Source organism: Amblyomma mixtum, chromosome 3 (genome assembly GCF_055824585.1).
Source record: "Amblyomma mixtum isolate Tamu chromosome 3, ASM5582458v1, whole genome shotgun sequence".
NCBI lineage: Eukaryota > Metazoa > Arthropoda > Arachnida > Ixodida > Ixodidae > Amblyomma > Amblyomma mixtum.
Window position 1 is genome coordinate 286,845,102 of NC_143014.1, and position 17,530 is coordinate 286,862,631.

The 17,530-nt window shown below is 44.0% G+C and overlaps 1 protein-coding gene across 1 annotated transcript; it reads left to right on the forward strand.

Moving 5' to 3' along the window:
• The first annotated feature begins 284 nt into the window (after positions 1-284).
• LOC149355084 (uncharacterized) lies at positions 285-15,349 on the forward strand. Its single transcript, XM_089576062.1, has 8 exons — positions 285-644; positions 2,036-2,245; positions 5,325-7,027; positions 9,287-9,373; positions 11,075-11,322; positions 13,434-13,548; positions 14,145-14,270; positions 15,339-15,349. The coding sequence occupies exons 3-8, from the start codon at positions 6,919-6,921 to the stop codon at positions 15,347-15,349; spliced, it is 696 nt and encodes a 231-aa protein (XP_089432188.1). The 5' UTR covers positions 285-644; positions 2,036-2,245; positions 5,325-6,918.
• The last annotated feature ends 2,181 nt before the right edge of the window (positions 15,350-17,530 follow it).

Consider the following 17,530-nt stretch of genomic DNA (forward strand, 5'->3'; position numbering starts at 1 on the left):
GGCCGTTGTGAAATACCGAGATCTTGCAAGATCTCACGGTATTCTTTTTCAACGATACGGTACTTGCGTTGCTTTGCATTCATGGCGAAATGCAGAAGCTTTGCGGTGAAAGACGAGGACCGCAACAGCCGCACAAAGGGACAGCAGACGGGCAGTACGACCAACACCTCCACACCACAAAAGAAAAACAAGCGCGAGCACTCGAGGTACAGTGAATTCCAGCCACTGTACTCGCGGCATGACTCGCGGGCAGGGTTGCCGTTGGGAACATTTTAAAAGGAGCCAAAACTTGAGCTGAAAGTAGTCAAAAGTAGCCATGCCATTCCATCTTTGTTTTGCTCATTAATAAATTGAAGTGTAAAAAAATTGATAAAAATTATTCTTGGCGGTGTTGTCAACACTAAGCTTCAAAGAAATTTTCCGAAACTAAACGTGTATTTATCCACCGCTTTACGCATAAACGTAGGCATCCGCTCTCGTTCCCACGTGCGTTCCAAGCCAATCCCAATCCATAGCTGGTGGTCATTTCGTTTGGACGTTTGGCAGTGGCAGCGCGCGCTTGTGAATTTTTATTTCTTCAAGCTTTTTCAAGTTTGGTGGCGGCACGCGTGAGTCACCGAGGGGAACCAGAAGGCACTGCTTGCGTAAGTATACATTCTGTCCTTTTTTCCCTTTCATGTTAGTTGTCAGCTAATATTTACTTGTGAACTTGTCAAGAGTGACGACAGTGAGCACGCCTCGTGTGTCGCCCCTTTAGCTAACTTGTCTGTAGGCCTCTGTCAGCAGTTGTCTTTTGATTAACTCAGCGGCGCATTGCAAGGTGTAACTGCGTGTAAGGGTTGGGGTAATATGAAGTAACACACAAGTACACGAAGGGAAGCGCTTCTAAATGTCGCGTGTGTTTGTGTGTTCCTTCATCAGGGTGAACGCACTATCCCGGCAAATCTTGTTGGCGCATTGCTTCTGAGAGGGTTTGTTTCTCACGGCACATCGTACATTTATGTACGTGTATAGATATTATGATCATGATCGCAATGACAGTCGTCACGTGGTTACGGCGCTCGGCTGCTGACTCGAAATACGCGGGTTCGATCCCGGCTGCGGCGGTCGAATTTCGATGGAAACGAAATTCTGGAGGCCCGTGTACTGTGCGCGATATCGGTGCACTCTAAAGAACCCCAGGTGGTCGAAATTTCCGGAGCCGTTCTCTGCGGCGCCCCCCATGACCAACCAGTTGCCACGTGCGATGCAGTTGAGTGTTTTTCATCGCCAATTTTTGCTTTTGTGAGGCTAATCGCTTGGTTCAGGCATGCATGTCAGACGTCATAGAGTCGCAGCCTGCATGCCTTGTGCTTGATTGACAAATGCTTCCATGGCAGTGTTGACATTGTTGCGTTGCGAGTCTCCGTGCGATGAGAGAAATGTGACAAGAACAGGATGAATGAACACAATTCTTCTATACTGCCAGAAGTAATGCTGCTCCTGCCAGTGATCGGTTACAGAAAAAAAATTGAGAGTACTTTTTATTTATGTGTGTCCCTTCCCGCTACTCAGAGCCTTGTATTACAAAGTCTAGATCAGTGTGACTCTACATATAGCGAGTGCTAGTTTCGAGCTCGCTAATTGAACGCGCTTGTTTTCTCTCTTCCTCATTTGGTCAATCTTGCGTTTTACTGGTTTCTTTTTTCATCACTATGCTCCTGGTAGACTGCACTCAGTTTGATGGTCAATGCAGTGAAGTTGCACGCCACTATTGCTGGATGTTATTTGGTTCACATGACAGCAGGCACAGAAATATTGTTTAAATAAGTCCCAAATTGCAGGCGCTCGTGACACTTGTAACTCTCAACTCATGAAAGTTCAGAAGTGCGTTGCGAAGTAGAACGAGATGGTTGTAAGAGTACCTGTCAGTTGTCATGGTAGTGTGAAGTTTTCGGCACCCAAACAGGCAAGTGCCAGTATAGTATGGCACAGACAGTGTCTGGTAAAAATCCTTGTTTCCCCATTAATCTTTTGTCGTGTTTCCTCTGTGCAGCATGTCAAAACCATTCGCTGTGGTGAAGTTTCCTCTTGAGGATGACTGCCTTGCAGTCATTCCTGTCGGATGGCTCACAGAGACAAAATTAAGAGTGCTACTGGCCTGTGGCCAGGAGCTCGGAGGTGACGCGGCTCGCAAAAGCTGAGGCCAAGCCAGCTCTCGGAGGGGAGTGGATGCGTTGCCCAGTGGTCGTCGTTACCACTTGCCGTAAGTAGTCTTATTGCAGACATAATGATGGTAGCTTCATCAGCGATTGTAAAGGCCTCTTTGCTAGATTCTCTGAGTCTGCACCTCTGCATGGCTAAATTACGACTAAGAAGTCATGTTGATAGCCACCGCTTAGCCAGCTGTCAAAAAGAGGAGCAGAATGAACTGTTAGCTATTGCACTTGTAAGCTGATGAACTACTTCTGAAACTCATTAGTGCTTTGTTTTTGAAGACCTGTAGTTCCCAGAATTAGTGCTGAACTCAGTATGCTTAATAATATTTAGTACAGAAAGGTTTAGTATGGTAATTTTTTTTTTGCATTATGAAACATTGTTTTGGCACACAAAAAGCACAGACGAGGAAAGAGCACACAATACAAGTGCCAGACATCAATTGATGCTTTGCGTTGTGTGCTCTTTCCTCATCCATGTTTGTTGTGCACTGAGACAGTGTTTCATAATGCAAATTCAGAACCAACTCATCCAGCTGTTTACATTTAGTTCAGTTTGAATTGTAAGCCTGCCGCAGTGGCTGAGTGGTCCATGCTGCTGAGCCGAGGGCCCAGGTTACATCCTGTCTGTGGTGAAATGGAGCAGTGCAGAATGCGCTTGTGCTCTGTAATATCAGTGCATGTTAAACAACCCCATGTGGTCTAAATTAATCTGGAGTCTTCCGCAATGTCATTCTTCATAGCTTAAAGCTGTTAAATCCTAGAAATCAGAATCACACTTTTAATTGTAAATAAAACAATGCCTCTGCCACATGAGTGTTTCACAGGCTTTCAAACTGATGGTCTGTTGGCCTGAGTGCTGCTATACAGGCAGCTGAACGGGCATCAAGTCAGCAAAGCAGCCCAGAACAGCGTTTACATGCAGTAGTGCTGTGCACTCTCAAATGGCAGTGTTGTGGTTAGGTGCTGAGGAATGAAGCCACAGCAGTATTATTAGTGAAATTGGAAAAAAAATCCCGGTGCACTTGAAGGGGCTATGACAGGGTCATTCGACATATTGGTAAATTGGTTTTTGAGGAAAGGCAGTTTTGCGCTTCTGGGAATAATATGAAAGTCTGATTCCACTCCTGGAAGTATTAGTACGTGGGGCGCTTTATTTTAAAAAAAATGCGATAGAAATCGTGATCGGGAAGCTGTTCCCACTGCGAGTGGCCACCATATTGAACTGCTCATGTGATGTCACAATAGATGGCAGAGCGTTATCTGCAATGCAGGCTACACTGTCAAAGGACATGTCTCCTTCCTTTTGTGCATAAATGAAGTAGTGGTCCTACCTCATGCGGGAGTGTCATGAACGTGTTACTCTGCTAAAATGATAAACTTAATGTATGTTTCTATTGGCATAGTTAAGGCATGGTTGCACTCGGTGGGCTGGGCGGTATAGGCCTTAGCTGATTGATGCACCAATCTTTCACATTATACCGGTGACGATACCAGCGCAACCAGTGATCGCCTAAAGCCTGCGACCGATGAAACCAACCGGCCGATGGTCACTCGATCTGTCTTCGGCAGACCAGAGGCTGAGTCGGCGCTGCTTGTGGGCAACAAATTTGGAGCCTTTATTTAATGCAAATGGTCACCAAGCATGCTTCTGGATTAAACAATTTAAAATTAAGTACTAGTCATATCGAATAAAGCATGTACATGTAATTAGCGGGAAGCGGAGATCCTCTAATATCCCAATGTTGGAAGTCACATCCTTGACGCTTCTTGCAGCACTGTTACACTGTGTGAACAAATAAAGCTACGACTGGTGAGAAACAGTAGAGAACATTTTTGGTAATGTGAACTTACCTTGCGTCTCATCCTGTACAAATGAGCAATATACAGCCACTTGTACACTAGCTTTGTAAACAAACATGCTGGGGTGTACATACTTGCAATTTACGAATCGGTGCATTCCTGCAGGAATCTTGAAGCACTCATTAATTGTATACACGAGTGATTTGCTTAACAAGCACTGAGAAAAGCGAGTGGAACCTCGGGATCCTGTCACTGCCGCACAATCAGCTGTGGGTGAAGTGAAATGGAGACAGCAGTGGCTGTTGGTCAGTGTGGGCAGTGAAGCTTTTGGATCACTTCGGGATCTACCGTGGCAGGACTGGGGTGGCAGCGCCGCGTGCTTTCGTGTGCCGGCCATCATTTCCAATGCTCTGGTAATGGTCACACTGACCATGGTTTTACAAAAGGGCTTTACCAGCCGAAAAAAATTAGTGTGTTTGACTAACATGTGCGCACACACATGCAGCTTCTCGAGCATCGGCACAGAAACAGCCTTATTTGGGATCGTAGGAGGTTTTGAGTTATTATTGCAGGTCAGTTGCCTTATCTTGAAAGGCACTGCCGTTTTAGGTGATTTGCTGTCGCAGTTTGTAGTGCTCTGGGAATACTAATACCGCTGGTGTTTCAGTCTTCTGCAATGCCGAGTATGAAAGTAATGCACTTTAAACCAGACTGACACAATCTTTAAATCATTGTAGAAGCTAAAGTTTGGTACTTGCATTAAAATTTGGGAGGGTAATCTTTGTTCACGTTTTTCTACTGTGAACATATCATGCATGAGAGCATGCTTTGGTGCCGCTCGAAACAATGCTAACAACCTTGTACAATGCTCGAGGGCCCTTGAAATCTCGCTAAAGAGTTCCACACTGCTTTGACTCGATAGACTATATACTCAATGGCCATTAAAACTTCCTTTGTAGCAGCGCTCAGCGTGAGGTGATAGACTATCAGTTTGAGAGCCTTCGAAATGCCCGTCTGACAGGGATGTAAGATGCCTGCGTCATTGCCACACTGCACCTTGGCCTTATATATGCTGTTTGCTACCTGGAAATTACAAATGCCAGAAAGCAAGCATATTTAAACTACGTGCATAATGGCGTGACTTGCAGTGTGACCTGGTTGTCCTGAAATGTGCCAAATAATTGGTTGGAATATAAAACACAGTAAACTGCGATATAAAATGAGCTGGAGCATTTCCTTGTCTATTCTAACAATCAGGCTGCTCTAAGATGTTCATCCTGAAATACCAGCATGATACACTCACATTATTTTTTTTTGTGTGTGTAGTGTGGTGTCAATGGATCCCAGCAATGTGAGAAATGTTGCTTTATTTCATATGAAGTAGAATTTTCATGTAGATTGCTCAAGAGTTTGGTTTTTGATTTGTAATTTTTCATTTTCATTTATTGGTTTTGTTTGGCCAGTACAGAGACTGCAAACAAGGGAGAGCAAGCTAAAGGCGCCTAGTAGCGCCTGACAGAGGCCTGCCCTCCCCATGTAAAAAACAAAAAAACAAAGTGGCACTTGGCAATGGTACAAAGTTTCCATAAGTAACAGAAACAAGAAAAACAGCGGATATATTGACAACGAAACAGAGATCAGGCATGCATAGAGCTAAGCACAACAAAACTAAGATCAAAACATAACAGACAAAAACTGATTAGGTAAAAACACACCACAACTAGCTATAACAAAAATATTCATGAACAGTTTTCCTAAATCTGACCTCGGACATATTTTGTAGTGACAGTTCTGTTAAATATGGATAGGCGTTTAATGTATGAGGAATTATGTGAGTTAGTTTTTGGAACCCATAGTTTGTACGGGATTTTGATGCATGGTATTGAGGGTGCCTAAGACTGTATGCTGTTTGGGCAATTAAATATGTGCTCTCGAAAGTCTGCCAGTTTCCTTTCATAAGGTTTCTGATATAAACAGCAAGCTTCTTGTGGTAAGTGGCTGTGATGGTTAGCAGTCTATGGTTGAGGAAGGAAGGACCTGTGCTCTCACTGTAATGTAAGTTATCAATCGCTCGTACAGCTCTTTTTTGTAAAGTAAGTACTTTCACAAGATTGGTTGAGGTAGTCGTTCCCCAGATCAACAAACAATATTGTACATGCGAAAAGACTAGAGAGAAATAAATTTGTAGTTTGAATTTTCGAGGCAGTATTGTGCGAAATTTATTTAGGATACCAACAGAGCGAGCCATTTTAGTGCTAACGTAGTTTACATGATCTGTCCAGAGTAAATGTTCTTCAAAAATGACTCCAAGGAACATTGTAGAGCTGACACGAGTTATAGGAGCTTGCTCGAAGTGAATTTGGAAGTTGTTCGGAACTTCCTTATTTTTGGCTCTAAACAGTATGTACTTTGTTTTCCTGACATTAAGTTCTAACCTATTTGATTTTAACCAAACAGACAATTGGGATAACCAACTATTGGAGGCTGCTTGCAAAATATTACTATCTTGCCCTGAAAAAAATACGTTAGTATCGTCTGCATAGATTATAATGTTGTCTGCTGGACGAAGGTTGACGATATCATTAATATATAATAAGAACAACGTTGGTCCTAGAACGGAGCCCTGTGGCACACCAGACACAATCTGACCGATCCCAGATGAAATACCGTTAATGATAGTTGTTTGAGATCGGTTGTCAAGGTAGCTAGCAAATAACGTTAAAGGAACGCCGCGTATTCCATAACACCGCATTTTTTCAAGCAATATCTTATGGTTAACCGAGTCAAACGCTTTCCTCATATCAAGGAATATGCCAACTGTTAGCAGTTTATTTTCTATGTTTTCAATTAGCTTTTCTTTGATTAAGGCGGCCTCAGTTGTTTTGTTTTTTTGAAATCCGTACTGTTGCTTGGAGATGACATGGTTTTTGTCGAGATATTGAGAATGTTTGCAGGATCCTACAAGAGCGCCGAAAAAAAGGTGCGGCGCTACGAGTTCACTTCAGCCCTAGAAAGCTCGGCAGTTTCTGGTAATTGAAATTCTCATATTTCTTTATTGATGAGAAATTATTTTGCATACTCAACAAGACGTTCATGTGCAATTATTTTTTAGGAAATAAGGGCCACAACGATGTTGTACAGCTGCCGTCACCGCGTACGACATGAATTCTCATTTGTTAAGCCGCCGCGGTGGCTCAGTGGTTACGGCGCTCGGCTGCTGACCCGAAAGACGCGGGTTCGATCCCGGCCAAGGCGGTCGAATTTTGATGGAGGCGAAATTCTAGAGGCCCGTGTACTGTGCGATGTCAGTGCACGTTGAAGAACCCCAGGTGGTCGAAATTTCCGGAGCCCTTCACTACGGCGTCCCTCATAGCCTGAGTCGTCTTTGGATGTTAACCGCCTTAAAACTAAAACACCATTTCTCATTTCTATTTAATGTAAGGTCGACATTGTGTTAGTTTTGATTGGGGATTTATGGTAGTATGCTTGCAAAATCTGGGAAAAAAAACTCCACCGTAGCTAATTGCACTTGCAGAGAAATAGAACGTGTTCAGACTTGGCATCAGCTTTTTACATTTGCCATGCTCTCAGATCGGCAGTGAATCTGCCAGTAACCATTTCGTGCAAACTCTCTTACCCACTCTGTTACCCACGAGTTAACAGTACTGCGAACAGATTTCTATTCACATGACATATATTCCGCTCTCTGTTTTTGGTTTCGCCATGACAGTTTCTTTTATGTCCTTAAATGTACCGTATTTTCCGGTGTATAAGACGCGCCCGCCATATATGCAGGCTGTAATTGAAAAAGTTGCTATATAAGACGCACCCTTATATAAGACGCACCCCAGTTTACCCAGTTGGGCTAGTGAGGATCAATTAAACACGCTTGCGCGACCATCATGAAATTCACCGTACTTGTGAGAAATTCTTAAGCAACGCTAAGTGGTCGAAAAAGGCAACACTCACACCATTCCTGCCCACGTTTTAGAAAAAAGAAAGAAAAACGAAAAAACTCTCCCATATGTCCATAAGAACATTTTATTTCTACTTAAAACCTTGGAAGTCTTCACCTTCGGATGCGCTATCAAAAAGTTCGCCCATTTCTGGTGGCAACGCGACTGAAATATTCTGTTCGCACTACGTACATGGAGCAAACAAAATTGGAAAGGGTGGCTAAAATAAGAACGCCGGCTTGTCCTGGCTTGTCTTGACAATGGTGAGAAGCGTGATTGTTGTCATCTTTTGGCATTTCACATTACTTTTGCTTGGGGCCTCCGAAACGGTGGTGTGTTTGTGATCCCGGAAGTCGTCATCCCCGTCGTTTCATGATAAAGTTCACCTAAAAAAAGTTGCGCACGGTGGTCCCTGTATTGAAGTATTAACCGTGTTACAACCGCATCATTGGTAGTGATATTTTTTTGGTAAAAAAAGCTTGAAAATGAACCTGAGTAATTTCTGAACTCTCTAAAAAAAAACGAAAAATTTGCATATAAGACGCACCCTTGTATAGGACGCACCAGCAAGATTTTTGAAAAAAAGCCGCGTCTTATACACCGGAAAATACGGTACCAATGCACCATGCTGGTGCATGAGAAATGTAATTATTGAAGTACTATAGACACATATTTAAAAAATTGAAAACTGATTTTTCAGGAAAGAAAGTGGTGCAGTAATTCTCTCGCATTTCGGTGGACATTCATAAGGGAAGGGATAAAGGAGGGAGTGTGAGAAGAAAGGAAGAAAGAGGTGCCGCAGCGCCCTGGGGTAATTTCAGCCGACTGGGGATCTTTAACATGTACTGACATCGCACAGCACACGGGCGCCTTTTGCATTTTGCCTCCATCGAAACGCGCCGCCGCAGTCGGATCACAACGTTCTTTTATGTGTCATAGGTATCTGCATGATGTGACATTGTTTGTCACGTCAACTACTTGTCATGGAGGTGTCGGTTTTGGTGGGTTTTGAATTATGAAGTCTTTGTACAGTCTGTGATTGAAACCAAATTAAAATATCTTTTCGGCCAAAGGAAGTGTTACTATTGCCTGGGGGGCATCTCTATATAACCAGGAATTTGTTTCTGAACTTCGTAATTTTGTGTCTATTGTGTTTTAAGATCACCTGTATGCAAAACAGCCTGGCCATGCAACTGTTCTGTCCCTTCTCCAAAAATATCCTGAAGTAGCATTTCTGCATTCAATTAGGATAGAAATGTGACATTGTAGTTGTACACAGTAGTGTGTTCTGTACTTCCTGGATTGCCATCAATGACACATGTTCATCTTCAGCCCCACTGAATCACGCTGGGGAGAGCGTGAGCGAAAACAGTGCGCCACCCAGCGAGCTGGAGGAGTCGACAGCTGGGACTGTTGATGGTGAGATTTTCACTTTGTTTACTTTTGTGCAAAAAGAGAAATGCAAGCCAAACATGGGGACACAGTGAGAGGAGAGGACAAATGCTGCTTGTCCCGTCTTTTCACTGTGTTCCTTTCTTTTAATTACACTCCTATTTTGTCTAGTATCAAGTGACACGACAAGATGTAGAAGCTAGATCTGCTTTGTCTTATAGAAAAACAGAGCAAATTTTAAATTTCTCATTGTACCTGCTGCTGCCGAGCAGCAGTCAACAGGCCCAGAAAGATCTAGAGAATATACTTATTCAGGAAGATATTTGCATGGAGTTCTCGTCAGTGGCTCTTGCAATGGTGCTAGGAGCACATTTCTAGTTTCAAACTATGTGCTTTGAAAGGGGTCACTCTGAAAATCATCACATGTATTTCTCAAAAACGATTGTATTGAACTGAAGTGGTACTGGAATTTACAACCTAGTACTTCCATTGCTTTCTCTTGTGATTCATAGTGGACTGGTTGTTGTGTGCCCTTCCCAAGAGCTGTATGTTGTGCTTTTGTTGGGTTCTTTTGGATCCTGGCATTTCTGTTGCCTCTCTCTGCCTACATCACCACCAGGAAGCCACTCCTACAAATTGCACTCTACACAGTAGTCCCATGTTCTGTGCATTTGTTTCCTTACCAGCATAATTTGGTCGCTTCCAGAGGCACACAGGTCAGCAAGGCCCATATTGTAATTTTTCATTGTCTTTCAAAGTATTTTAAAAGTTTATTGGTTGGAAGTGAGTGCAGTGCCTTGGACGCAGCGAAATGTGCTGAAAAAAATTAATTGCAATATCACAAAGCTCCCATAAAGGGTGCTGAAGGAGATAAGCAGCCAATAATAGTGGCATGCTCTGAAGGAGGACCTCTTGCTTAGGAAAGAACTGAACAGCCTAACTGCCTTGTGGAGCACATCAGCTGGCTCCTAGTCTTGTCTTGCCTGCAGCAAAATGGATGCGTGGTAAGAGATAAATGTGACCTTGTTTTATTTCTCAACGGTTTGGCACCTCCTGTGCCTAGCAAGAAACGTTTGGTCCACCTCTTTGTTGCATTTCGCTTGTCAGCTAAGGGCTATAATTCCATAAGGGCTATCTTTGTTGCAGTTTTAATGCATTGATCCCTGCCAGCACTTGCAGTTAGAACAGATGTCTACCTCCAGCATATTGGCCAATGTGGGTGTTGCCGTAAGCAATACTTTCCAAATGGTGCAATGCTATATTAAGGGCACAGGCCTGCTCTCCTTTCTGGCTTCTATTAGCACATGCTTCTCATGACACTGGAAGAATCCATTTGCGACTAACTGCTGCCATCTCTGCCATGGTGCAATAGCAGTGGAAATGCCCATGAACCAATGTAAAAATTGGCGAAGCTCATAGACTGAGAAGTCCTTTACACAACAAGGCTGCATGTTCTGTGCTAGCTATCACACATAGAGCAGCTCCATTTCACCTAGGTGTTTGTCAGTGCATGGTGACATTTATGGCATTTAAATTAGGCTAGCAAGGAATAGAACATGAATTAGAAGTGTCTTGGAGGATAAAATTGGTGGAAGTTTAGGAGCATAGTACAGAGTGTGTTGCTGCCTACTGTTAGCCTCATATTGTTCTTTATTGTACCTCAGTGCGCAAATGATATTATTGCGCCCAGGTTAACCCTGCTCTCACTGAAATTGTTGATTGCTTCAGTTTCAGCTACCCTGCTGAAGCTGATGCGCCTGGTGCTGGAGGTCCGACAGCAGCAGTGCGACTTAATGCAGTGGTTACAAAGGCTGGAGGATCACGTGCTGCTGCGGTCAGACCGGCAGCTGGAGCAGAGGACTCGGCCAGTGTCCCCCTCGCCACCGCCTCCCACCCTTGCACTGCCCGCATTCTCCCCCGAGCAGTTGGACACTGCGGAAGCTGCCGTCCAGGACGACAGCGTGGCTGCTGGACTGGTGATTTAATGTTTCTGATAATTTGTGTCTGGAAAAAATGAATGCCTACTAACGAATTGCATGCATAATGTAATTCCGAGGTTTGTGAAGAAATCTTGAGCTCCAAGAGTATTTGCATGCCGTGCTCTGTGAATAACATGCTCTTCATAGATATAATTCCTACTGTTGTGCTGGAGTGTGCTGTCACAGTGTGTTTTGTTAATGTAAATGTCTTGTTCATGAAAGTTGCTTGCTGATATACACACTGGCTGTTTCAGTGAACATTTTCAGGAATTCCTAAGAATAGGGAGTTCAAAATAGAAGAAATATTTGCAGGTACACACGCACAGTTATGCAGTAAATTATGTCCACCACTGCTGAGAGATCGTTCCTCCAAAAAAAAAATTGTTTTCCCATATCGAACTTGCGCTTCTTTAGGAATTTTTGAGAGTGTTCACTGGAACGCCCTGTCGATTCCTTGTGTGGTGAGATTTACTGTTGGAAGCAAAAGTGGTACGCAATGCCCAGCCGGTAGCAGAGCTTGCAAAAACTGCATCACGTGTCGGGACAGCTGTTAGGGGACTCTCTTTATCTGCTCTTTGGCTCCTATCAATTTGTTGGGCTCAGTAGCAGTGCTGAACATGTGGTGCTCGCAATATTGCTTACGGCAAGTGCCAGTTGTCACATCATGTTTCAGCCACGCAATGCAAAGAAAATGCCACCTGCGAGACTGCTGTCGCATCAGAGCGTTTAGGCGAGAAGGAGCGCTAAACAGCAAACAAAGCTACTGATGCTGGTTCTGTGCGAAGCATTGCACCTGTCACATCTTGTAGTAGCTTGGTATTTGGCGGTGCAGTCACAGGCTTTTTTGGGGCAGTTGCTCTCAGATGGTGTCACTCAATGTCATTCGATGTAGTTTTCCAGAGCTCTGCCGGTGGCCGGTCGTTGCATAACAGACTTGGTTCCAACAAATTTTTTTTCTCAGTCAAATATTTCTGTGATTACATTATTGTTTTACATCGATCAACAGCAAAAAAAAATCCCCTATGCTTTTGTTGCCTGTGGCTGCCTTTCTTCGTATGTGTCTCATAACGAGCCCCTCATTTTCCTTACATTTGTCATTTATTGTTGTGCTGTTTTAATTTAGTTCAGCAGTGGACTTTGTAGCTAACATTAAGGATGTTGTAAGGTCTGTTTTACAGGAAGCTGAGCTTTCGGTTAATATACTGTTGCATGAACTGCTGTGAACACAGCTGGAAGTTGGTCCTCTCTCAGCGCGTCTTTAATTTCGGCTAGGTTTCCCAAATAATGGGGCAGCTTTAACCCACCTCTTCCCTGTCTTTTGCTCACATTATGCACATTTCATTACTTAATCTGCTGCCAAAAACAAGCAACATCGTTTAATTAAATGTGGTTGCTAAGCACGCAGCTTTACTCAGGTGCTTGGGGATTTAAATAAGCGCCCTTTGTATAGCATTAATTAGACTGCTCAATTTCAGGGTAGTGAGCCCCGCCATGGTGGCTCAGTGGTTAGGGCACTCGACTGCTGAACCCAAAGACTCAGGTTCAAACCCAGCCGTGATGGCCAGTTTTCCATGGAGGCGAAAAGCAAGGCGCCCGTGTGCAGTGTGATGTCAGTGGCGCATGTTAAAGACCCCACGTGGTCGAAACTTCCGGAGCCCTCCACTATGGTGTCCCTCATCATAGCCTGAGTCACTTTGGAACTTTAAGTTCTACAAACCAAATCAATTTTAGCGTAACGGCTGTGCAGAGAAAACACATCCAGCACATAGATATCTGCAAAAAGCATTATAGTTATAATATAATAATGTCCAAGATGCAAAGCATAATGGGTAGGAGTTGGCCACCTTTGCTTAATCGCTAAAGTTTCCCTGCTCTTAGTAAACTGGGAAAAAAAAGAATGTCCATATTGGTGGTGTTGCTTTCTGCTGGTAGCAACTAGTCAAGCTATTGTATCATACAGAAATTATGCATTATGATTGTAGGTACTCGCATGGGCTGTTGACAGGTAGTCACACAATTGTCTTAGCTATTCGATTCTGCTAAACTAAATGAAATTATAATTGATGTTTGTGCCTAATAGCTTGTGCACCTGTGGTGTTTCTTTTCAGCGAAAGCAGCTGGTCCGCCTGGGGGGCAAGGGCCTGAGGGAGGTGGGCTCCAACATAATGACCGCCATCATGGGGTTGGCTGTACAGAGGATGTACAGCCTCCATGGCCGCAAGGGCAAGTGGTCATTTATTGCCCTGAAGTTATGCAAGGTGGCAACAAGTATGTTGTTGCAGTAGCTTTTAATTGAATTTTAAAAGATGAGTGGAAGAACATGCACCAGGTTCTGCTGCGCTTTGTTTTCTTTTCTTCTTTTCAGTTGATACTTTACCAGTTTTCTTTTTCATTACAGGTGAATATTTTGTTACTGTTTTTATGGGGTAGTCATCTGCAGTTTTCTTCCATGTGCATCTGAAGATATATGAGTCAGCAGATGCCTTTCAAAGAAAGCCCTCCCATCAGTCACATCCATCTCTTGTCATGGATCGTAGTCGTGCCTTGTATCTGCCAGCCATTTGTGCTCCCATATGTTAGTAGTGCAAAGTGGTCGACCGTGATGTCGCAGCAGCTTTATACAGTTGGTTAGAAGAGCTTTCAGGTGGATTTTCTCCTCAAGTTGTATTTGGATACTGTAGTCCTTTCATTCTGGCACGCACTTTGAGTTAACATGTACTTGTGGCCTTTCCTGTTTTCTCTGTTGCTGAAATAATCTTGATTTCTGTGAACGAGCAAACTTTTTCTGCTGGCCTAAAATGAACGCTTATCTTATGCAGATGCCATCTGTGAGAAGACGGGGGCGGATGTGGTGGAAGCGCAGGGGTTTATTAGGAAGTGGTTGCCAGGTTCGGTGGACCGTGGCGGCGGACGCAAAAGGCGTTTTGCCGAAGCGTTTCTGCCAAGTACCGCTGCCGGCCTGGCAACCACTGCGAGCCCCTGTGCTTCAGCCCCCAGCAGTGCCCTCCCTTCCCCAAGCGGCCCCCACCTCCCAGAAATCCTCCTCCTGCACGGCCCTGGCTCCTTCCCAAGGTCCCGCCTCCTGCGCGGCCCTCGCTGCCTCGCAGGACTCGCGCAACCGCGCGTCCCCAGCCACGGTGCCTAATTATTTAATAAATTGTTTCTCAGTTGGATTCTTTCGTTGCCTCATTTTGTTGTGCATGTGTATAGAAGAGATGATTGCAGCTTTGCAATGCCAAAACCCATGGCTTTCCCAATGCAAACATTAACTGGAATGTGAATATTCGCTGAACTGGAAATGCAATGGTGGCATAAACTTCGGGCAAGCGTTAGCAGAAAGGCTGAACAGTGGCCTAATTGTGGTATGTCAAGCCGGTGTTGGTAGAGCGGCTGAAAGTGGGTACAATAGCGGCATGAATGTCGGTTCAGTGTTGGTAGAGCGGCTGAACAGTGGTCTGATAGTGGCATGAATGTCGGTTCAGTGTTGGTAGAGCGGCTGAACAGTGGTCTGAGAGTGGCATGAATGTCGGTTCAGTGTTGGTAGAGCGGCTGAACAGTGGTCTGAGAGTGGCATGAATGTCGGTTCAGTGTTGGTAGAGCGGCTGAACAGTGGTCTGATAGTGGCATGAATGTCGGTTCAGTGTTGGTCCGAACATCAGGCCAAGGTTGGAAAAAGTAACTTTTTGCCCCAATGCCGACGTCGGTACGACTTTCGAGCCGGTTTTGACCAGCATTATGCCAGCGTCGGTCCATTGTTGGTGTGCTGCTTGGGTAGTTAAGTGCCTCAATGACGATATAAAGCAGTTTGGAGACGGTGCCGATATTATTCTGCTTGGAGATATGAATGGCCACATCGAGGATCTGGATGGATACACAGAGTGTAATGGGAAGTTAATGCTAGACTTCTGTGAGCGACACAACCTAGTTACTGTCAATAGAGAAACTAAATGTGAGGGACAAATCATGTGGGAATCCCGTAACAGGCAGACAACTATTACTCTCTAATGTCGCAGGGGATCTCTAGCAATAGAAGAAGAGGGGAAGTACAGCCTAGGAAGTGATCATAAACTTATTAGTCTACAGTTGGGAGCCGTAGCCAAAAGAGAAATTCAGCGAAGTCAAAAAGACAACGCAAAATTAAATGACGAACAAATAGCGCGAATAGCAGCCGACTTAGAGGAAGAAATCGAGAAACGCCCCATGGGAAACTGGGATTATAATCAGTTAAAACTACTCATCACTACAAAAATTAAACGGGTGAAATTAGAAAACCGCTGGAGAGGAAAGAGGAAGCCACGAAGCTGGTGGAATATGGAAATTAAGAAGGCCATCCAACAACGACGGGCGGCTTCAGGGAACACAAAGAAGCAAAGAGGGGGCAGTTATCTGAAGAGGAAATAGGCGAGAAATGGGAATCTTATCGACAAAAGAAACAGCAAGTTCAGGTCCTCGTCCAGGCTAAAATAAAGCAGTCCTCTGAACAATGGCTGGCTGATGTTCGCGATGCAAATAAAAGGGGGGCCAAGAATATTCTGGAACCATATAAGCTTGTTAGGAAAAACAAATCAAAGAAAGCGGGAGCAGATTAAAGATGCCGAGGGAAAATGTTTAGAGGGAGACGATGCTGTGAACTACATTACGTCAGTTATAGCTGCGTCATTTAGCAACGGCAATAGGATAATCTCCCCAAGGGAGGGAGCAACACAGGACAGCACAATAGAGAACAGCTTAGAACTGACTAGTCTTAACTGGAAAAAGGCGGAAGCAAATATTCCTAAAACCACATCCACAGGGATAGACGAAATTCCAATTAAGCTGATTAATGCACTTGGCCCAAGAAGCAAGGAAACGCTGATAAAACCATTGGAGACAGTCATAACAAATAAGCAAATTCCGCACAACTGGAGACAGAGTAAAATTAATTTGATTTATAAAGGGAAAGGAGATAAGATGAACGTAAAACCCTTCTGTCCGATTACGATAACATCTGTTATATACAGGCTGACAATGCATGCGGTGAAATTAAAAATGAAGTCATGGGTAGAAGGTAATAGCATACTCGGAGAACTTCAGAATGGGTTCAGAAGGGGTAGGCGATTAGATGATAGCCTGTTCGTGCTTACCCAATGCATAGAAATAGCTAAGGCTGAAAACAGACCTTTGTATTTAGCCTTTCTGGACATAAGCGGTGCATACGATAACGTGAGCAGGGAACTCCTGTTGAATATATTAAAAGATGTAGGTATCGGTCATAAGGTAATTGATTTTTTACAGGAAATCTACCGAGATAATAAAGTCGAAATTACATGGGAAGAGATAAAAAGTACCACCACTGTGGGGGTGCACAAAGGATTAAGGCAAGGTTGTCCTCTATCACCGCTGCTGTTCATGCTTTACGTGATAAATATGGAAAGAAGGCTAGAAGAAAGTAATCTGGGTTATAATCTGTCGTACAGATTAGGCGTAAATGTAGTTGAGCAGCGGCTCCCGGGTTTAATGTATGCGGACGATATTGTACTGTTAGCAGATAGCCAGAAAGATTTACAAACTTTGGTTAATTGTTGTGGAGACGAAGGAGACGCTCTAGGTTTCAGTTTTAGCGCAAATAAGTAAGATGTGATGATTTTCAACGGTACAACTGATCAGGTGCTCACATTACAAGGCCGCGAAATACCCAAAGTGGCCGAATACAAATACCTCGGGATATGGCTAAACGAAGGGCAGTTATACACGGGAAAGCATGAACAGTCTCTTAGGACAAAAGGACGAAGAGACGCCGGGATAATGAAACATAGAGCATTATGGGGGTACAACATATATGAAGCACTGAGGGGTATTGGGAAATAAATAATGGTGCCGGGCTTACTTTCCGGAAGGTGGTTCTGTGCGTAAGGGCAGAATTTCAGTCGAGATCAAACTTAAATCAGAGAGCTGTTGGAAGATTAGCACTAGGTGCCGACGGCAAAATTACAAACGAGGCAGTACAGGGGGATATGGGCTGGGCATCGTTCGAAGCACGGGAAGCTCAGGGTAAAATACTGTATGAAGAACGCCTGAGGAAATTGGACAATAACAGGTGGGCAGCTAAGGTATTTAAATATTTTTACAGAAAGAGCGTTGACTCACAATGGCGGGAAAGAACTAGAAAACTAACCAGTAAGTATGCCGGTCATATGGACAGAGAAAGAAAGAGCATTAAACGACA